At 40.7% G+C, this 21,826-nt stretch overlaps 1 protein-coding gene across 1 annotated transcript in view; it reads left to right on the top strand.

The window, feature by feature from the left end:
* The first annotated feature begins 806 nt into the window (after window positions 1–806).
* LOC117270034 (secretory phospholipase A2 receptor) overlaps window positions 807–21,826 on the top strand; it is a 23,884-nt gene continuing 2,864 nt past the window's right edge. Inside the window, exons 1-46 of the mRNA XM_033647447.2 lie at window positions 807–1,004; window positions 2,548–2,693; window positions 2,784–2,896; window positions 3,032–3,165; window positions 3,541–3,764; window positions 3,878–3,984; window positions 4,066–4,184; window positions 4,299–4,434; window positions 5,743–5,825; window positions 5,942–6,061; window positions 6,158–6,259; window positions 6,347–6,505; window positions 6,611–6,693; window positions 7,207–7,351; window positions 7,444–7,488; window positions 7,598–7,765; window positions 9,408–9,527; window positions 9,644–9,754; window positions 9,848–9,880; window positions 10,015–10,149; window positions 10,311–10,457; window positions 10,596–10,730; window positions 11,732–11,889; window positions 12,009–12,153; window positions 12,268–12,322; window positions 12,438–12,504; window positions 12,599–12,732; window positions 12,823–12,866; window positions 13,003–13,176; window positions 13,898–14,052; window positions 14,172–14,285; window positions 14,411–14,526; window positions 14,926–15,080; window positions 15,167–15,372; window positions 15,478–15,655; window positions 15,757–15,981; window positions 17,817–17,986; window positions 18,081–18,151; window positions 18,313–18,413; window positions 18,531–18,650; window positions 20,137–20,274; window positions 20,362–20,516; window positions 20,680–20,779; window positions 20,881–21,116; window positions 21,246–21,429; window positions 21,548–21,796. Of these exons, the coding sequence (XP_033503338.2) occupies window positions 944–1,004; window positions 2,548–2,693; window positions 2,784–2,896; window positions 3,032–3,165; window positions 3,541–3,764; window positions 3,878–3,984; window positions 4,066–4,184; window positions 4,299–4,434; window positions 5,743–5,825; window positions 5,942–6,061; window positions 6,158–6,259; window positions 6,347–6,505; window positions 6,611–6,693; window positions 7,207–7,351; window positions 7,444–7,488; window positions 7,598–7,765; window positions 9,408–9,527; window positions 9,644–9,754; window positions 9,848–9,880; window positions 10,015–10,149; window positions 10,311–10,457; window positions 10,596–10,730; window positions 11,732–11,889; window positions 12,009–12,153; window positions 12,268–12,322; window positions 12,438–12,504; window positions 12,599–12,732; window positions 12,823–12,866; window positions 13,003–13,176; window positions 13,898–14,052; window positions 14,172–14,285; window positions 14,411–14,526; window positions 14,926–15,080; window positions 15,167–15,372; window positions 15,478–15,655; window positions 15,757–15,981; window positions 17,817–17,986; window positions 18,081–18,151; window positions 18,313–18,413; window positions 18,531–18,650; window positions 20,137–20,274; window positions 20,362–20,516; window positions 20,680–20,779; window positions 20,881–21,116; window positions 21,246–21,429; window positions 21,548–21,796 (6,076 nt within the window). The 5' untranslated portion in view covers window positions 807–943. The remainder of the gene's footprint in view (window positions 1,005–2,547; window positions 2,694–2,783; window positions 2,897–3,031; window positions 3,166–3,540; window positions 3,765–3,877; window positions 3,985–4,065; window positions 4,185–4,298; window positions 4,435–5,742; window positions 5,826–5,941; window positions 6,062–6,157; window positions 6,260–6,346; window positions 6,506–6,610; window positions 6,694–7,206; window positions 7,352–7,443; window positions 7,489–7,597; window positions 7,766–9,407; window positions 9,528–9,643; window positions 9,755–9,847; window positions 9,881–10,014; window positions 10,150–10,310; window positions 10,458–10,595; window positions 10,731–11,731; window positions 11,890–12,008; window positions 12,154–12,267; window positions 12,323–12,437; window positions 12,505–12,598; window positions 12,733–12,822; window positions 12,867–13,002; window positions 13,177–13,897; window positions 14,053–14,171; window positions 14,286–14,410; window positions 14,527–14,925; window positions 15,081–15,166; window positions 15,373–15,477; window positions 15,656–15,756; window positions 15,982–17,816; window positions 17,987–18,080; window positions 18,152–18,312; window positions 18,414–18,530; window positions 18,651–20,136; window positions 20,275–20,361; window positions 20,517–20,679; window positions 20,780–20,880; window positions 21,117–21,245; window positions 21,430–21,547; window positions 21,797–21,826) is intronic.

Genomic DNA, 21,826 nt, shown 5'->3' with positions numbered 1-21,826 from the left:
CAAATTTGCGTTTATTGTTTTGTAACGTTCCATTAAACCAAGTTAAAAAGTAACAGTTTGAGGCAGAGTATAAAGTTTATTGACAGCTGACATGTGCTTGTTATAAACTGTCCTCTGGACTTTGTGGTTTCACTGTGTCAAATGTGATATGCACATTCCTATAATTACTGTGTCATTAAGGATTTTAAAGATTCCCGAAGCTTCTGTTGTACAAATTGTTTACATACCTTGATCGTTTTCATGTTACAGAGACAACTTGTGTGACCCCTTGTGTGTTTGTATTATCGTTATGTACTGTCTTGGGGCCTAAAGCACAAAGCTCACAGATTGTCTGACATTTTTAAACCATTGTTATTCAGCACAAAACATGAAATTGTGTATGGAAAAAGCAAGCATTTTAATCTCTTGATTAGGTAAGTACATTTTATTAATATAACACTTTTAGTCACAAGTAAACATAGAGTATTTTACATTAAAATGCATGCAACAAGTCATGTAGAAATAATTAAACTTTGTTGAAATGTAAAAAGAAATATTCGTAACCTTCAGAAAATATGGCAATTTGTTAAAATTTGTATGTATTATTGTTAATTGTTAATTTTAGTTACATTAAAATTGTATCTATAGTATTGCACACTATGAAATTAAAATATCCAACTTTTTTAGTCATTTAAGTTTTATTTGGTAGCAAACTACTATAGGTCGTAATGTAGCAAATGAGTCAAAAGGTCAAGTGCGTGTCATCTGTGTTTTACTGCTTTCAGTCTTTGGACCCTGCACAGATGCTGAAAAGAGAAGAACCGAAGAGAAGATGCTCAGAGGTGTGAACACTGGGAGCTCGAGCATATCGCACACACTGAAAGGTTCAGAGGAGTTTGGAGATAAACCCAAAGCTATTAGGATGCATAGAAACACACCTTGAGAGGTGAACACAAAAATAAAAATGGACAGAAGACAAAGAATGCTTCTGCAGCTGCTCAGCTTTGCTGCTCTTCTTGCTTGCGGTAAGTCTCTTTTTGATGACTTTTTTTTATTGTGCTTTTGACTCTTTGAAGCCTGAGAGTTAAATTTATCACCACGGTGACCATGAAGAGGTCAAAGCGTGAACCTGAGAGCACTTGTTTTAATCTGGGAATACTCAAAGTAAAGACACAAGTGTATTTACTTTGTAGAAACATAAGAAATAGGATCTAAAAATATCTAAAAAACATCTAAAAACATTAATACATGTTTTAATGTGAGGCAGTTGTGACCTTATGAAATTACTTTAATGTCTGCTATATTCTGAAGAAATTATTCTAAGTTCATGGAGCACATGATGTGCAGACCCAAGATGTGTGAACCAGAATCTTGTTGCATATAAATTTTGTTTTTGCCATAAAAGTAATAAAAAAGATTTCATGTTGATTAATTCCCACAGTAAAAATCAAAAAGGCTCTTGAAATGTATAATTGATTCAGCAGTAATCAGAGTATATTCACTAATAGGTATCACAGAAGAAGCTCTATTGTTTGTTTCTTTCATGTAAACCACCCTCAAATACTCTGTTCATCATAACAGAGAAATAAAATATGTGTCATTCACGAGACTTCTGAACCTTTTGTACTTTATTTAACTATTTTACATTCAATGTGGGGTGCTACTTTCTGTTGTAATCTCTTGTAAAATCAACTAAAATATCTCTAAACACAGAGTGACTTAACTGCCACATTTTGTTTTACTAATGTCTTTATGAAGAAATTGTGTTTTTTTTTACTTAAGAAATTATTTAACTGGCAGGTAAACTAGCAGTTTAAATACTCTGAAATATTTGTATCAGCTGACATCCAAGCCAAAAAGAGTAATGGTTTATTCTTTTAAGGACTGATAGCAGATTTTAGTATCCGATATTTAATGTTTCTGAGGCCTCACACAGCACATTAGGACATCTTCTCAGACGTATAGTCACTTGTGAGGTGGAAAACACTCCCTTAACTTCGGCTTTGCATCAGTGGTGGTGTTGTTGTGGTCTTTCAACCCATTACAGATGTGTGCAAATCATGTGATTGTATAGTCTTGTTAATGTTGTTAAAGTCAAACATTACCCAAAGATCTGTATGAGAGTTGACTGACATGGCTGGACTGTGGATCTGTCATGGGACTTTTATGATTGATGGGCATTCAAATGATAAACCAGGTTGTGAAATTCCGCATCAACTGGGCAACTTTTTTACCTATCAACCATGAAAAGTAATGGCAGGACTTTTATTATGCTGTTCTTGCTGACTGAGAATTGTTATTTTGTTATGTCCTTTATTTGTTTATGTCATCTGCACGATGATGCATCAATTCTACATATGTCCACATATTTAAAAAATCTTTAAACAGTGTATAACTGTGATGAGCAGACCCCTGTTTTTAATACATGTTAACTGAGAAGCATTGAGCAGCATGGTAGTGCAGTGAAAAGAAAATGACTTTTTGTAATGCAATGACTTTTTTAAAATGTATTTTTCCACTCAGTGTATCATGTTTTGTTCATATATGTGTGTTGTGTTGTTTTTTCAGCACATTGCCAGTGTCCGCAAGGCTGGAGGGAGAATGAGAATAAATGTTACTTCTTTTCAATTGATCTAAAGACTTGGAGTGAGGCTAACGCGTTTTGTTTGGGGCAGCGAAGCAACCTCATGAGCATTCAGGACATTCATGAGAGGGTGAGACAACACACACAAGCGTCCAGAAACGATTCGATACAACATTTTACACACTGGGTTCATGTATTTTTTTTAATGTCTTCTCTCTAGTTGTGGGTGAGGACACAAATCGGCACAGAGATCTTCTGGATTGGCCTGAATGACCAAGTTACAGAAAATGTCTGGGAGTGGAGTGATGGGAGTCCTTTTTTACCATACATAGCGTATGTAATACTGTTTCAATATCAGAGAGAGCATTAAATTCATTCATACATGAATAAAAGTGTGAAAGCTGCACACTCACAGATGTGTAAAGTGTTTTTACTGAAGGATCCAAAATGGTCTCTTCCCTGTTCCAGATACTGGATGCCAGGTCAGCCTGATAACTGGGGTGATGGGGAGGACTGTGGTCAGGTGGTAGGATCGAGCAACGGACACTGGAATGATGAGAACTGCAATGTTAAGAGGAAATACATCTGCAAACATGTCAACCGTAAGTCCACCAACCAGCATCCATACTGTTATAGATTTTGATGTTGTTTTGTAAAGCTGAAAATATTAGGCTATTAGGTTTCTTCTCCTTCTTCTTCTTCATCTTCTTCTGCTGCTGCTTCATCCATTTCTGCTTCTTCTGCTTCTTCTTCTGCTTCTGCCACTGCATTTTCTGCTTCGTTTTCTTCTGCTTTTTCTTTTGCTTCTTCTTCTTCATCTGAAAACTGACTAAAGCTGTCACATAACTGTAACAGAGTAAGTAGTATAAAGCTGCATAAAATGGAAATACTAAAGTTAAGTACAGTGCTTGAGTAAATGTACTTAGTTACATTCCACCACTGTACATTTTAAACCTATTTTCTTTTCTGCTCTTTAGCGAATCCGGCCCCACAGTGTGACTCTGCAAACGGCTGGAGTCCGTACAACTCCAACTGCTACAAGCTGAAAGCAGAGACCCGGAAGAGCTGGGTGGCAGCGAGACATGACTGTGTTCAGGAGGGAGGAGACCTGGTGTCCATCACCTCAGCAGGAGAAGAGCAGTACATCACAGGAACACTGGACCCATCATGGCTTGATCTCTGGATCGGGCTTTCCACACTGGTGAGAGGAACAAAGTGGGGCAATAAATTAAGAAGCCCACCTGCATCTTTGCTGTTTGATATTAGATAGGAATATGTGGTGAATGAATCTGAGTTTGGCGTTTGCTTCTCCAGAAATGCAACAAGATTTCATGTCAAGTTGAAGCGGGAAACACTCAGTACACTTGGTCCGATGCTGTTCAGTTAGGGTACACAAACTGGGCCAGCAATGAACCTGCTGGGTAAGATAATATATTATTTACTCGTCATTTTAATTTAAATAGAAATTTGTGCAATCAAGGTTTACACACGTTCTCCAACAGTGATGCGCAGGCCGGCTCGTGTGCTGCAATCATCAAAGATTCAACAGATGAATTTGGGAAATGGAGATCCCATGTGTGCAGATATGAGCGTCCTTACATGTGCAAACGACCAGTGAACAGTAAGGATGACAGGATATCTCTTATTTTCATCATAAAAAAAGTATAATAATGTTGTGAAGTTTCTTTGCTTTTCCCTCTAACCTTTTTCTACTGTTTCTTTAAAACCTCTTCAGCCATTTGCCCTCCTGGCTGGCGGAGCTTCGCAGGCAATTGTTACTGGATGGTCAGTAATATCAATCTGTTGACCACCTGGCACGAGGCCTACACCAAGTGCTCTGATATGGGGGCCTACCTGCTGATCATAAACAGGTAGGAAAGAACAAAATGGCAGATATTTTGCAATGTAACTTGAAAGAAGAAATGGCACAATCGTCATCTTACAAATAAAAAGTTAAATTCATAAGCAGTAAAATGTTCTTTGCTATGACCACCGCCCGTAAAGGAATACTTCGCCCACACAATGATCATTTGTAAATCAATAACTCACCCTGTGTTATGTCAAATTCATGAAAAAAACTTTGGTTTTCTCACATGCCTCCACGATGAGCAAAGAGTTTAAGAATGAGGACTGTTCTTGATGAACTGAAGACATAGGGGACCGCGTTTAACAACAGAACTATATCAAAACATCTGCTAACAAACTCTCACTCAACGTCATGTGGTATAATACATGTCTCATTTATCCAGTCATATTCTCAGTACTTCCTAAACATCTGCATTTATGTTTAAAAGCATATCGCATAAACAGTCTAATGCATGGAGGAGTGCATCTGGGCAAGCATGTGCATTTAAAGTCTGAGCAGACTTCAACATGAGCATACTGAGCATAGGACTGGATAAATGAGACTTGGATTACTCTACAAGAAGTGTGTGAGAGTTTGCAAACAGATGCTTGGATATAATTTTGCTGTTGTTAAATGTGGTCCCCTTTCACTCCAATTCATCAAGAATGTTGTCAGTTGAAGGATTCTTGACCACGGATGCATGAAGGAAAAACAAAGTTTTCCTTCATGAGTTCAGAATGGTCGTTTTGTGGGTTAAGTATTTCTGTAATGTGGCTAATGTCACCTAAGCCAATTTTAAAGACTTAACTTGAGTCAGTTTACTGACTTTATGGCTTCATTATGTTTTGGCCAATTACAGATAAATATTTCATTGATTTTATCACAAAAGTTAAAGCTGCATTTGTTGTTTTTAGGGCACTTGGACTAGTGGAACAAGATTAAACACAACATTGAAAGATAATTGCCTTATAAAGTTGCTATGGTGAATGTTTTACCCAACTGTTGCCTATTTACACATCAAGCAGACACAGAACGTTTAGATGAATCAAATTTATTCTGTTAGCTCTGTTTTTGGTCTCAACCCACTCCTAAGGGAACTATCTGTCTCTTTAGCTGCTAAATGCTCCACCAAGTTCACTAACAAACTTCATTTGTTGCTGGGTAGGTAGCGTATAGTCGGGTTATCAGAGCCTTCTCACGTAAAATTGCTGCGTACTATGGAAAATCAAAACAGTGAGCTAAAAGGGGCTAAAAAGCCGAGTAATCAAGCAGTACCGGGGAACAGTGAAGATCTTACTTTGTCTGTCATTTGTGTCTTGTTCCTCGTGTGCAGTCAAGAAGAGCAGTTCTTCATAAATGGGAACCTTCCAGACTTTCACCACGTAGACATTCCCGACATCTGGATCGGTTTATCAGGTACTCTACCCGCTGTATGTTCTGATGCTCACTGTGACTCAGTAAACTGTCTTTACAACACAAGAGATTTGTGAAAATGCCCTTTCCGTTCATTTTGCGGTTTGTGACGTCACCAGATAAAGACCAGGACGGGCATTTCAGATGGGTGGATAAAACCGAGGTTACTTTCAATAACTATGGCCCTGGTTGGCCCAGAAACACTGAACACTTCTGGGACTGTGGACAAATATTCACAGGTAGAAACTTCCACTCTGGTGCTAAGTTGACACTTCCGTATGTTTTGAGCTAAGGCTGGCATTGAAAAACCAACATCAGTTTATGTTATCTTCCAGGAAATTATGAGGGCAAATGGGAAACAACCACCTGCTTCAAGAGCCTGGGTTACATATGCGAGATGACCGGTGGACAGAACCCCAAACCCACTTCAACTCCTGGTCAGTCAGACTTCATGCCCCCCCACCCCCCCACCACTGTCTAGTGAAAGTTGTGGTAATAAATGTGAAACTTTTTTTTTGCTCCAGATTTCCACTGTGACCCTGGATATTTGTTGTATGGGGACTTCTGCTACCAGTTTGAGACTGAGTCAGTGAAGAACTGGGATGATGCTGAGGCTCACTGTATGAAAGAGCAGGCTCACCTGGCCAGCTTCCACTCACAGGAGGAGCTAAGCTTCCTAATCGGTGAGCGACTGAGAAAGCACTCTAGTTCATCCAATCTCCATAAAATAATTAATTGAGAAATAATATGAATGTTGTGAACATACATCTGTTGTTTTTTTTCTGCAGCTCACATGCCAGGGGAAGCTTGGGTGGGTCTGCGTGATGTCGCTGTTGAAGGCCAGTGGGTATACAGCGATGGCACTCCTGCAGTAAGTGATAAAGACACGAACAAATTGTGTGATGCGCATTACTGTAAATGATATAAATTTGAAATTAGATAAAACATTGAACATCCCTATGATCACTAATATTTAAAACTAATGGGATCCTTTTGACGATCCTGTTTTTTCCTCAATGTATCATGATGGAAAAGAGCTGCAGTATGACTGTGAAACTGCTCACGATTAGGACCCTACAATACCGGAGTAGCGACACACATTGGTCAAGAGGAAAGTTGGTCACGTGCCCTCTAGTGGTGGGATAGCGCGTTGCATATCCGACCAAGAACTGACTGAACTTCAGTATTGCTGCATTGCTGCCGACCAGGAATTCTAGTGCGTTTCCAAAGTCAAGAAAGGTCGGAAAAGTAATGCCCTCATGCCCCACTTGAGGGCCCGTGAGGCTTAACTTCAGCATACCACAGGAGTCAATGGAAGTGTCGTCACTCTGGTATTGTAGGGTGCTACTCACTATGAAGCAACATGTTTTTCTTTGGATCTCAGGACCTCCTCCCATGGGGGCCTAACCAGCCGGACAACTGGGCTGGCAATGAGGACTGTGCACACCTCACAGGGATGACTCACTCACATCCTGGCACACTCAATGATATTTACTGCACCTACACAAAGGAGTTCATCTGCAAAAAAGGTCTGATCCACTACAGTTTTTATTCATATGTCTCTTGTGTCATAGAAATATCGTATTTTTTATTAATATTTGAAATGCTTTTTCTTCTACAGCCAAAGGACAAGGACCTCCTCCCCAGCCCCCAACATCTGGACCAGGTTAACTTTATGCTACAATGATCACTACACTTGGAGCATGATCTGAGACTCATAACATGTGTGTGTTTATCCATATATCAACATGCATGGACTGTTGTGTTTGTTACAGGGTGGAATGAGAAGTGTGGTGCTTGGATGGCCGACCCTTTCAACGACTTCTGCTACCTGTTTAACTACCTGTCGATGAGGACGTGGGCAGAGGCCCGGGCCGACTGCGTCAACCAGGGAGGAGACCTTGTCAGCATCACTGATCCCTTCGAACAGGCCTTCATACAAGGTGTGACCTTTTCATCTTTACTCCAAATGTGATGTTTCTTCTATTTTTGCACTCATCCCAATTATATTTAATGAAGGTTTTTTAATTTGTGATCATTCTTTTTTTTGCATGAGAATATCGACAGGTGGATACATAACAGATCACTTGAGTATACTGTGTTGAATATAAGCATGTTAAAGGACTATATTGCATCATGCTGTTATGTCTTTAAAGGCCCAAACACACCAAACTAACATCAAAGAACTATTGCTGACAAAGGCCGATGGTCACTTTGCCTCAGGTCGCCACTTGGCCAAAAACTTGCACCTGAACACACCACAAAGACTGCAGCCAATGGGCAACTGGCACATATGTTCTGCACCTGCGTAAGAGGAAATAACTCTCCATGCCAGTAGGTGGCAGTAGTCTGTAATCTCCATTCAAAAAGGGAATCCAGAGACTGACAAGAAGGGTTCCAAACGCTAGTCAGTCAATTAGCACATTAATAATGTGTGCTACTGAACAATAAAAAGATACTGTATTTAAATTGTTTCTGCTAGAGAGCTCAGTGACTTTAAAACATAATCTTAGCTAATATATCAAGTTTGTTTTAATCTCAAGCCCTCTCGACCTAAGTCATTTGTTCGCATTCCTCACTTACGTTTCTCTTCTTCTTCCATTGAGTTGATTTGCCACTCAGAATGATTTCATTCACCAAGGGGTTCATTTACATCCGACGTAGATTCAACATGCTGAATCAGCCAAAAAAAGGCATCAAGGGCAGACTAGTGCCAGTGATGTGGAACACACTACAAACACTAGGGTGACGGACACTCACCTACAGCCTGACATTGACCGTCAGTTGACCATCAGCTTGGTTTAGAGAAAAAATTGATTTGAGAATTAAGTTGAAATTTTGTGAGAAAATAGCACAAAAAGCATATGTGACTTTCTAATTATGACTTATTTCATATTCTCAACTTTATTTTTTTTGAATAGTTAATTTTCTTAAAATATTTTTTCAAAATTTTCCCCACTTAATTCTCTAAATCTCCGCTTTTTCTAGCAGTGACCCTAATAATCTGTTGTACTCTATCTAAACTCCAATGTGTAGAGTTTAATATACCAGCAATAAACCAATTTAACTTTTATTACTTTTTTCTTTGTAGCTGCTTTAAAGCCACTACCTGTAAAAGTTTTGTGTGACTATAGTGTCTTTAAAGCGATTCTGATGGCTTTTGTTTGTAGAAAAGTGACAATTCTGGTGAAAATTGGTTTAGTCTATGTTTCTTTCCTGTGTGTAATGAGAGGAGGTGTGGCAGTGTGCATTGGTGTCTGCCACAGTGGCTTTTTTTTGCTACCACCACCAGGGGGCGATGAAGAAATTTTTTTTAAATTCTGCACATCTTACCTTTAAAGAGTAACATAACACCTGCGGAAAATCTTGTTTGTGCCTCCCTCTAGTGGTTTAACTTCTAACTTAGCTCCAGTGTTGTACAGGTGATCTCCAGGACATCATGACATCACTGTTGGTTGTGGTTACAGGTGCAACAAAGACTATAAACTTTCTACCAGTCTGACAGGACTCTAGGAGAAAGGAACCTCTCTAGATCTGTTAATAAGCTTGACTTGACCTGACTTGTATTTTGTTGTTTCCTCTCAGGTGTGATCCAGCTGAGTCCCGTCGGTATCTCTCTGTGGATGGGCGGCCATGACTCCATCACTGAAGGCGGCTGGGAGTGGACAGATGGCTCTCCTTTCAGATACATCCGCTGGAGTGCAGGTTAATTTAAAGCCAAATATGTTCAGCATGATTTCTGAGTGAATTAAAACATGAGGATTATTTTCTTGTTAAAAAAAAAAGACAACTAAATTCCTTTCCTTTATGTTTCTTCACAGGTAATCCAGACAACTATTATGGTGAGGACTGCCTGTCTATACTAATTAACAACGGCTACTGGAACGATGACGAGTGTTTGAACAAAAGAGGGTACATCTGTAAGAAGAAAGGTGAAATACATTGATTTCATTGCTGCAAACAGAAGATAGTACTTACAGTGTTGATACATGTTTGTAACATTATACTCATGTTTTCTCTTTTAGGAAACACACCTGAGCCTCCTCCACCTCATGATGGTAACAATATCCTACTATCTGACGTGATCGCTTACATTTTCACTTCAGATGACAAATATATCTACAAATGACATCAACTAGCACTGAATTTTTCATTAAGTAAACAATTAATGTGCAACTCCCTCCTGCTGCAGGTTTCATGACGGCGCTTGTGTGCCAGGACTCTTCTGCTGTTCTTCACTGTCCACCTGAAAGTGTCATTAACATCCACTCGGCTTTCTACGGACGAAAGAGTGATGACATCTGTCCACACCTGGGTGACTCATCAGGTGGTGCTACACTGTTTATTTCTCTGCATTTATAATCTTAATCTGCAATTTCCTGTCAGTGTGTTTTGTTGCCTTTTGACTTCTTGTTCCTTATAAATTATATGGAGTCAATACTCAAATGATGATCTATATTTAACCAAAAGATAAACACTGTTCCGTAGGAAGCTGCACGGTGGAAGGCGTCCTTCCTTTCTATAGAAAGATCTGTGACAACCATCCCTTCTGCTTTACGTACGCCCATGTGGAGCCAGACCCCTGTCCTACAGTTTCCAAATACCTTGAGATCGTCTACAGCTGTGAACAAAAAGGTGAGCCCTTCTTTTTTAATTGTTTTAGCAGTTAAAAATCCACACTCCGTGTCTTCTGGAGTAACACAAAATGCTTCTGAATTTGTTACAATCACAGCTAAAGGTTGATGTTTTGCTGTGTGATTTGGCTGCTCACAGTGTGTCTGCACGGCCTGGGTCTCGAGAGCGGGAACATCACGGACTCCCATCTCTCTGCTTCGTCCTCTATTGGTCTCTTCACTCCCAACAAAGCCCGTCTGAATGGAAATTCCTGCTGGATGCCTTCGGGAAACCGTACGTACCAACCAAGCGGTCACACACACAAAATAATATTTTAGTAGATGGTTACAGTTGTAACTTTCACAAAAAGTAACTTGTTGACAGTGTCAGCAAATATAACAGGAGTTATTTTTTAAAATAAAAGTTACCGAGCGAACCTTTAAAGAAATATGCCGACAATTTGGGAGTTATGCCCTTTCTCTATCATTTTCATATTGAGAGATATTTGTTTGCTTTTACCGAGTGACCTAGCGTACCTGTCCCAGACTTGTACCAAACTTCTTCTAAAATGACTAAAAAGGACTCTCGTTTTTCAAATTAATGTTTAAATATGTTTATTTTAAATGCACGTGCAGAAATGCCAGCTTCAGGGTTTCTGTAACATTTATTTGTTCACTTTTACGAGTAGGCTACTGACCCCCTATAGACTTCAATTGTATTTACTAAGCTAAGCCGCTAATGCTAAGTTTTTAAGTTTAAGTTTATTTACTTTATTAATCCCCCTGAGGGGAAATTCAATGTTTTCACTCTTGCTTGTCAATTACACACAGGTCTGAAAGACACACACATGCACAAACAGGACCTATACATGCACAAAGTGGAGAGATCTCAGAGTGAGGGGGCTGCCCTTGGAGAGGCGCCCCGAGCGGTTGGGGGGTTCGGTGCCTTGCTCAAGGGCACCTCGGCAGTGCCCAGGAGATGAGCTGGCACCTCTCCAGCTACCAGTCCATGCTCCATATTTTGATCCGGACGGGGACTCGAACAGGCGAACCTCCGGTTCCCAACCCAAGTCCCTATGGACTGAGCTACTGCCGCTGAGAACCAGCCAGTGGATGTACAGACACAAAAAAGATATTGATCATGTTGTCTCAATATGAAAATGATAGAGAAAGGGCATAACTCCCAAATCGTCGGCTTATTCCTTTAAAGGTGAACACAGAGTTTCATCTTTATTTGATACTGAATTAGTATCCTCATAACTACTCACTATTCTATTTAATGCCCCCCCCCCCCAGCAACCTCAAACTGGATCCAGGTTGACCTGACCCAGACCAGAAAAGTAACAGGAATAGTAATCCAGGGTTGTCCTCAAAATGACCACTGGCTCACCAAATTTAAGATCCAGCACAGTATGAACGGAATGAACTGGACTGACTACACTGCTGATGGACAGGTGAGTCTACCTGTCAAACTTGAGCCTTACAAAGAGGCCAAGACGTTTCTGGTCCAAAACCAAACTGTGAATAAACTGTGAATAAACTGGTTGTCATTATGGATTTCCTCGATTTCCAGTTTTTCCCAGGCGCATCAGACAGAGATAGTCCTGTAACTCAGCTGCTGGGTACACCTGTGTCAGCTCAGTACGTCCGTATCATCCCACTGGAGTTCAACGGACAGGCAGGCCTTCGCTTTGACGTCTTAGGGTGCACACCGGACTGTAAGAAAAGCAATTTATCAGTGTTAAAAAACCTTAAAAAATCTTTCAAAATCTGCTGTTATTCTGTTAGATATAAACACTGATTGTCAATAATGAAAATTTGTGGTTCGACAGATGCAGTCACATGTGGCCATAAGCCCAACTTCAACTTTGCCAACGATAAAATGACGTAAGGAAACCCTAAACATTTTTTACAGCATTTATTCTGTTATGTGCAATAATGTGATTTTATGTGATATCTCCATCATACACAATGATGTAACTGATTCTCATGTGTCTTTCAGTGTCCACTGTCCAGCACACTGTGCCAAAGCTGATTACAGAGTGTACGGCACTTCAGTATATCGCGGGGTATGTGAGTGCAGTGTCTTATCTGTATTAAACCTTTTGTATAGTTTTGAGGAAAGTTTGTGTTAATATGTGAATATATAATTCTCTGCTCCAGGACTCAAACACCTGTGCTGCAGCTATCCATGCTGGAGTGATATTAAATGAAAATGGAGGAGACTGCACTTTGCTGAAAGCTCCAGGACAGGACCTCTATCTAGGCTCTACCAGGAATGGCATCACCTCAAGACAGTAAGTAGCTGAGTTTTAAACTAAACCCTATTTCCTTGTGTAGTGGAAAAGTCCCGGGAGGCTAATTCAGTGACATTTATTTTTCCACAGATACGATGGAAGCTATTCTGTGTCTTACACTTTTGCAGACGGGGGTGAGTTGAGATTCACTTTTAATCCCTGCAGTAAATCTCTTTCCTCTGAGCAACATTTTTTAAAAAGATTTTTCTGTGTTTTACTGTGTGTGCAGGTTTATTTTTCAGCTCATGATGATTGAATTCTCTCCTACAGAGCTGAGGTGTTCGGGGCCTGACTGGTATGAGTTTGGAGATTTCTGCTACAAACCCTTTGGAGACAAAAAAACATGGCACGATGCCCAGGGCGCCTGCAGGGCTCAGGGTGCCGAACTCGTATCCATCCTCTCGATGACGGAGCAGAGCTGGCTGGAAAGCTACCTGTACATGGGTATGGATTTTTTTTTTTTTTTTAAATAGGAGGTGGAAATTAGTTTAATGATAAAGAAAGTGAGAAAGATGAACACTTATTCACTCCCATATAAAACATTACTCAAGGATACTGATTCAAATTTGACACTGTCGGCTTCGGTTTAATGTTAATGAAATATCATATTATCTTGAATTAGTTTGGTGAGGTGTCAATTTATTTAGCAAAACTGAAATCTGGATCATATAATGTAACTTCTGGTAGGCATTAGTCACGTATTGATGACTAGTAATGAGTCTACAGGTGATAACTGAAAACTGAATGAATTCAACATGTGTAAACCCAGTGGTGAAGGATGTATTCAGTTCCTCCCCTTAAGTAAAAGTATTAATACCACACAGTCCTGCAATGAGAATGTCACTTAAGTAAAAGTAATTATAATGAGCAAAATGTACCTAAAGTATTAAAAGTACCCAATGCAGAAAAATCTAAAAAAAAAAAAAAAAAACCACACCCAAATATTACTGTAAAATAAATAAATCAATAAAAATAGAAAATCACCTCAATGATTATCAAAATAGTTACCCGTTAATTTTCTGTCAATCGACTAATTGATTAATCAACTAATTGTTTCCGCTGCACTTGTTTAAACTGTTTAATTTATGACAAAACATCATGTTTTATAAACTTTTTTTAATTAAATATGATTATTTTTGTTAATTTGTTTTTTTGTCCTTTACAGCCACGAGTGATGTGTGGACCGGTCTGAATGACCTGGTTGTGACTGGTATGTTCACCTGGTCTGACGAACACATGGTGACCTTCACTTACTGGGCTCCAGGGGAACCCAACAACCACGATGGGTTCAGTGAGGACTGTGTTGAGATGTTGCACCAGGTGAGAAGGATGGAAAAATAGTCTCACACACCAGTTGAATACATTTCATACTACGAATATGAAGCCAAAAATGTACCCAACCAAATTATGGTCACATGGTAATTTCATCTCCGTTCCAGACTGGCCGATGGAACGACGTGGCCTGTACAGAACTCAATACCTACATATGCAAAATGCCCAAATCGCATTACCCGTTGCCCTCTGCAAAGCCCACTGTGTACGGATGCCCTCAGGTAGCACAAACTAATTATACATTTTATTTTTCTGTCTCCTTTTCAATCTAATGATGCCCGATAAAGAGAGATGTTGTGTAAAGAGATTATCGCTGTATTAGCCTCACTTCTGTAATATGTGTCAGGACTGGGAAGCGTACGGTTACGCCTGCTACTGGATGGAGGAGACTCCCATGAACTGGTTGGAAGCTAAGGCTTTCTGCACAGCGCAGGACAGCTTCATGCTGCACATTGGAGACATGTGAGTGACAACCTATCCCCACTCCAATATTATTCCCATAAAGAACAGTTCTTAAATGCCTTGCTTGCAGCCAATGCTTTAAGTCTTGAAAAAGGTTTTCTCTCTTTTTTTATTATTTCTTTATGCTCTACTTTTAAAATGCCTCCCAAATGATCTTTTGTATATCAGTTACTCACCTCTAGTTATATTGAATTCATGAGGCATGTTAGAAAAACAAAGTTTTCTGCTCAAATTCAACATAACGTGGTAAGATATTGATATACAAATGGTCATTTGTGGGGTGAATTATTCCTTTAATAATGATGGCAGATTTAGCATCTCAGAGATTCTGTTATCGTAATCTAACAACCTGGTTGGCTAAAGTTTTTGATTTACTTGTCTGTCTGCGTTTCACTGCAGTTATGAGCAGTCACACTTCACGGTGGCACTGTCAGGGAAGACTGGTTTGTGGTGGATTGGCCTGCGTGCTCATGGAGTGTCAGGTGGAGGGGTGGACTACATCTGGGACAATAATGCATCTCTCACCTTCACTCACTGGGACCGGGATCAGCCAGGTAGAGATCTTTATACTAACCCTATATCATCTGGACAGGATAATACAGTATATACAAACTCTGGAAAACATCCTTTTTCTCTCTAGATAATGGGGATGGCACTTGTGTAGCGATGACAACCGGTCCGATCGGTGGTTTCTGGGATGACAAGCAGTGCTCAGAGAAACATGCCTTTGTTTGTGAGAAACCCAGGCCCGACATCAGCCCACCCACCAAGCCGCCGACTCCTCCTCCTGTAGCAGGCTGTACTGAAGGCTGGACGGGTCAGCCTCACTTCAGATACTGTTACAAGGTATAAAAGGCACTGGATTAAACAGCTAAAGCCATTATTCTCTACAGGGGGCATTAAGTCGGAGGTCAATTTTAAAGCACTGATTTATTGGCTGATTTATTGCAGCTCTTCCACAAAGTGGACTGGTCTCTAAAGAAGAGCTGGGGAGCAGCAAGTGAGGACTGTATTGCCAGAGGAGCTAATCTGGTCAGCATCCACAATCAGGAGGAGGAGGAGTTCCTGTCTCTGTACAGCAAAGGCAGCAGCAAGTGGATCGGCCTCAAGCACAACCCTACAGAGGGAGGTGAGTGTCACGTGTCTTATATAGAAAAGATCCTGGTGGAAGCTATTTGGGATACAAATAAAGAACACACCAAAAACCTCATGAATATTCCCATCATGTAGGCTATTCTTGGAGTGATGGTACACCTCTCTCCCACACCAACTGGGGTTCCGGGGAGCCCAACAACCATGAGGGCCGCGAGGAATGTGTTGAGATGGTGAGCAGCACAAACGGGACCTACTCCTGGTGGAATGATCTCAACTGCGATGCTCACCAGGACTGGATATGCATGATTGCTAAAGGAAAGATCCCCATCAACCCCCCAGAGCCCCCACCTCCTCTCCCAGGTAAACCTCTCCCAGGTGTTTGGCAGTGTTTCTTGTGATGTGTTTAATTTCGGTAGGTGAAATAAAGGCTGGTTCAAGCTGGGGTAGGCAGTTTTATTTTGGCGTCACTGAGCAAAAATTCCATTATAACCTTTCAGCATGTTGTAATTCAAGTAGTTCAAGAGAAAGTCTACCTTTTATTTTGAAAATCCAGCTTGTGACTGGAGACTTTGGACAATCACAGGTCATTTCAGAGAGAGGGCATTCCTATTAGCCGTCCTACAAATGCAGATGCGGGTGCATTTCCCCTCAGATGGTGAAACCCTGATTCAATGGCCAAGAATCCTGCAGACAAAGTAGTGGCAGTAACTGCCTACACTGCAAGCAACCCAAAAACACAGTCTAAAACAAAATAAAACTCGACTCAGTGTCAGCCATATCAATGTGGAGATGGAGCCCCAGTCAGCAGCAGCAGCAACCCAAATCCAGCCAGCACAACCCCAGCTCACATGGAACAGACCGCCCCTGACTCCCCTGCTGGATCAGCAACCTCAAGCCTGATTTATGGTCCTGCGGCATACCTACGACGTACCTACGTCGTTGCCGTGACGCCGTCGTGAACCTTTCGAACTTCTCCATCACTCCATTTCGTCACGGTGCAATTCACTGGCAGAGAGGTAGGAGGCTGCGTTCCTTTCCTGAATGGTTATTGTCGTCTCTAGTTGATTCTTTGTTTAGCTTCCGGCTTTTCCGGTCACAGAGAAATGAACGCGGAGCACGGACAGACGGCTCCGTCCGTATCCGTATCCGTATTGAACGTTGAGCATAAATGGGCCTTAATACTGCAACAGAAGATGTTTAAAGATGGCGGGGATGGCGCAATCTGGAAATACGGTACCGGAAATGCGTTGCTACGAAGCAAACCAATCACAGCCCTCTCGGTCTGCGCTGGGTCTGCGTCGCCTCGACGTGTAGTTACATGTGCACGTCAGGCTACACCGGGGGCTACGGCGAGCCTTCTGCGTAGCCACGTACCCTATGACGTAGCGACGTTGTTGATTTAACGCAGGACCATAAATCAGGCTTTACTGTTGCAGCTGTTAAACAGGTCACCCCGGGTGCTGGGGTCTGCACAGGCTGGATTCAAGTTGCTACAGCTGCTGACTGAGGGTCCGTCTCCAGAATAGCCGACCGCTCTCCTCCCAGGGAAGTAGTCCACAGCAGCCCAGAGCGAGGCGGAGGGACCATGGGGTGGCTAGCGAGGTAGTTCTTGTCTCATTTGTGGTCTGATAAGCAGAGAGAATAGGGCCAGGAAGGGCTGGTTGAATGCGCGATGTGCAGCTTCTCACCTGTGGGTGTCTGGTGAGATGTGTTTTCAAATTCTTTGAGTTTTTTTTTTTTTTTAATTTCAGTTTATTTTTGGCCTTTTTCAGAAAACTGCCTACCCCAGCTTTAATTAATATGGTATGGCAAAAATAAAGAAATTCTTACTGAGAAAAATACACTACAAGAGTGAAGTTATTAAATTTCTGCTAATATATCTCCCTAAATCACTGGACACTGATTTCCCACTATGTAATGCAAAAAGAATAGCATGTACACTACTGTCTGCAAACAGTCCCACAATGCATTGCTTCCTATTTTCTAGATCCAAAAATTATAGCCAAGTGATTCAGAGTGATATGTGTCAGACGTCTCCATGTATCGGTCACTATAGAGTAACTGACTAAGTGTCAGTTGTATAGGGAGAAGTGTAATGCAAGTTAATAATGTGGATTAGGCTTTTTTGCTGTGGAGGAAAATAACAAGGCGATCATACCATCTTCATGATTGTTTCCTCATGTCTCGACCCTCAGCTCCTGATTGTGGCACTAACCCCGGCTGGAGGAAGAGCAACAACACTTGCTATTACTACAACGACACCGACATAGTCGACTTCCACACAGCTATGAGGCGCTGCTATGATGAGGAGGCCTTACTCGTCTCCATCCTCAGCATAGAGGAACAGGCATACGTTAACACCATGGTGGGCCTTATTCTGCTTTTACTTCTTTACTGTAGAATATGTTGTAACGTGTTACAGTGAAATATGTTTGTGTCGTGTTGTGCTGCTCGTCCAGGTGGGGACGGGCCAGGTTGCTGCAGCTTGGATTGGACTGAGGATGTTTGGCATTGCAAATGGACAATACATGTATGTATATTTGTAAATGATTAGAGTTGAGGTGAATTTAAAGGGTAACCATCTGCACATTATTTGTATAACCTTGTGCAGCTCATACTTTTAAACTGTGGTGAAGCTGTGATTAGAAACGCACAAGTGCTGGGATATGATGACATGTTTTATCCACACAGGTGGGTCGACATGTCACCTGTGACATACACTCACTGGGCTCCAGGTGAGCCCAACAACGCTAACGGGGAGGAGCAGTGTGTCCAGATGAACAGACATCAAGGTATTCAAATACCGTTCATTGGACACTTATGACCATATAGATCTGTTGATTATTGTGCATGTTTACTGATCTGGACTCCCTGTTGGTGATATTTACAATTAACTCTGGCTTGTGAAGGTGGATGGAACGATGCCAACTGTGGTCGGGCTGCAGCAGGTTACGTCTGTAAGAAGTTCCCTGGAGATACTCACACTCATCCTCCACCCACACAGCCCTGGGTGGGCCACTGTCCTGCAGGTAACACACACTTCTTACATATAAACATGAAACATGCAGAATGATAGCAGGGTATATGTAGACAGAGAAGTATGTCATATTTAAGAGAATATGTTTGGTGACGTATTTTTCATTAGTTAAAAAAAAAAGCCATGAAAAGACCAACATTTTTTGTGACGCACTAAATTAGATTTTTTTTTTTTTTTTTTACATTTTTGTGGCATTTTATACCAAGACTCTCTCTTAAGTACTTTTTTTATGGCATATTTTACTGTTTTCTTTTTTGACATACTGTGACTTGTTTTTATGACTTATACTATGACCTTTTTAGGATTTTTATGGGTTTTTTTTTCTGGCATATCACATTATGAATTTATTTTTAATGACATACTATACTATGACTTGTTTTAATGTTTTAATGACACACAATACTTTGACTCTTTAAACTGTTTTATGACACTTTTATGACGCATACTCTATACTATGACTTTTTAGGACTTTTTTTATGGCACATTATACATTTCAGGCATTTTATATTATGAATTTTTATCAGATACTATACTACGAAATTTAATGTCATACTCTGACTTTTATATTTACATTGATCTATAGTATTCTTCATGACATAGTGTATACTATGGCCTATTTTTATGACATACTGTACTATGATATTTTTAAATTAAATTTACTAAATTTACTGTGCTATACTATGACTTTTTAAATTCAGTTTTCATGACTTACCATACAATGACTTTTTTTATGACATACTATATTTTGACCTTTTAAGGATTTTGTTTTGGCTTTTTTGGCATATCACATTATGATTTTTAATGACATACTATACTATGACTTGTTTTAATGACAGAATACTTTGACTCTTTAAACTGTTTTATGACACTTTTATGACGTACAATATACTATGACTTTTTTAGTATTTGTTTGTGGCGCATTATACATTTTTAATAGCATGATATATTAAGACATTTCTATGACATTTTAAGGACATACTATACCGTGACTTTTTAGGACTTTTTCATGGCACATTATACATTTTAAGGCATTTTATATTATGAATTTTTATGAGATACTATACTATGAAATTTTGTCATACTTTCAACTTTTTATTTACATTAATCTATACTATTCTTAATGACAGTGTATAATATGACTTATTTTTATGACATACTGTACTATGACATTGTTATCACAATTTTTATAACATATGACATGACTTTTTTAAAAATTAAATTTACTTAATTTTCTGTACTATACTATGGCTTTTTAAGTTTTTATGAGATACTATCCGATGACTCATTAATTAAAGTTAGTAAACTTACTTTACTTAATTTACTGTACTATAGTATGACTTTTTCAAATTTAGTTTTCATGACATACTGTACTAGATTTTTAATTATTTCTTTTATGAATTACCAAATAATGACTTTTTCAATTACATTTTTTGTGACATGCTGCACTACAGTAAGCTCTTTACCTTTCTTGCCACCAGGTTGGATGCTTTTTAGGAACAAGTGCTTCATGTTCAAAGGGAAGAAAAATGACATCAAAGGCAGCTGGGAATTTGCTCGGAATTGGTGCAAAGACCAGGGAGGACAGCTGGCAGTCATTGATAACCAGTATGAGAATGGTAAGCTAAACCTATGAGAACCAACAGTCCAGTGGCTCCAGGTCAAAGAGACTGCTCTCTATATTTTGATCCTCTCCTTCCCTCTAGACTTTGTTTCTAGTTACCAGAAGGACCTGGAGCTTCCCACGTGGATTGGCCTGTCAGATAAGATGGCGGAGAATCAGTATGCCTGGAGTGATGGGGTCAGCCCTGTGCTGTACACGAACTGGAACGACAAGGAGCCCAACAATGCAGGAGGAACAGTGAGGATACTTAAATTCGCTACAGTTATTTATGATAACTTGAGCAAAGCAAGTGGGAAATATTGTGAATCTTTTTACAGGCAGGACTAAAACCTGCACTCCGTGCTAATAAAGCTCATTTTTATAGTTGTGTAGCTTGAGGCTTTCTTGTCATTCTCAACAGGAACACTGCGTAGCGATGACTAACAGCTACGTGATGAGCGGCAAGTGGAACGATGATGCCTGCCACAAAAATTACAGCTTCGTTTGCTCTAGGAAGAAATGTCAGTGAACACTTAAATTATTCTTTCTGCTCAAATAAATTACAGAAAACACACAGCAACTAAAATATGTCAAACCATTTCTCCATCTGCTTCTACATCAGCAAGCACCATCACCCCTCCACCTCCAACCAAGAGCCCTTGCCCTGATGGCTACATCTCCTGGTACCTGAACTGCTACAAGCTGGTGGAGAAGCCGGCGACCTGGGACGCGGCTCAGACGGCCTGCCAGCAGGAGGGAGGCCACCTGACCAGCATCGACATGAGCTACGACCAGGCCTTCGTGGCCGGAGTGGTCCTGCAGGGCAAAGCTGACAGCTGGATCGGACTCAGACGCCAGGTGCTCCACGCTACCTGCAAATTAAAAAAAGCTGTCTCGTTCGGTGTTCATGGTGCAGGCGGTGCTGAATTTCCTTAAGCGTCCGAGGTGAAACCATTAATCACATACTAATATTTTCTTGTAACGCAGGATGACGGCACCTACCAGTGGACAGATGGCTGGCCAGTTTTGTTCACTCAGTGGGGACCTGGAGAGCCCAGCAACATTAAGGATGAGGGCTGTGTCAGTATGCACGCTTCGCCCCATTTCCACGGGACCTGGAATGACACCAAGTGCGACATTGCTAAACCCTACATCTGCAAGATCTCCTCAGGTGTGTAGCACTGACATCTGCTTTTCTCCTCCTTTTCTCTGGTCAGTCTTTCACAAAAAAACTTCCTTTACAGTCTAAAACTTGAGGCGTTGGTGATGTAACTTATACTGCCTTTCAGAGAAACCACCTCCGACTCCCGCCCCTGGTGACGGGATGTGTCTGCCACTCTGGAAACCCTACGGCCGCTACTGTTACTTCGTGTACAACGGTAGAGAGGGTTACACCTGGCCGAACGCCCGACACTACTGCCAGTCATTCATGACAGAGCTGGCGTCCATCCACAGCAGAGCGGAGGTGGAGTTCATCCGGAACCTCAACCATACCAAATATCACAACATCTGGATCGGCCTCACCAGAGACAGAAACTGTGAGTGTAGAAATACACAATGATGGCAGG

This window comes from Epinephelus lanceolatus, chromosome 19, assembly GCF_041903045.1.
Source record: "Epinephelus lanceolatus isolate andai-2023 chromosome 19, ASM4190304v1, whole genome shotgun sequence".
NCBI lineage: Eukaryota > Metazoa > Chordata > Actinopteri > Perciformes > Serranidae > Epinephelus > Epinephelus lanceolatus.
This window is presented reverse-complemented; position numbering and strand designations above follow the sequence as displayed.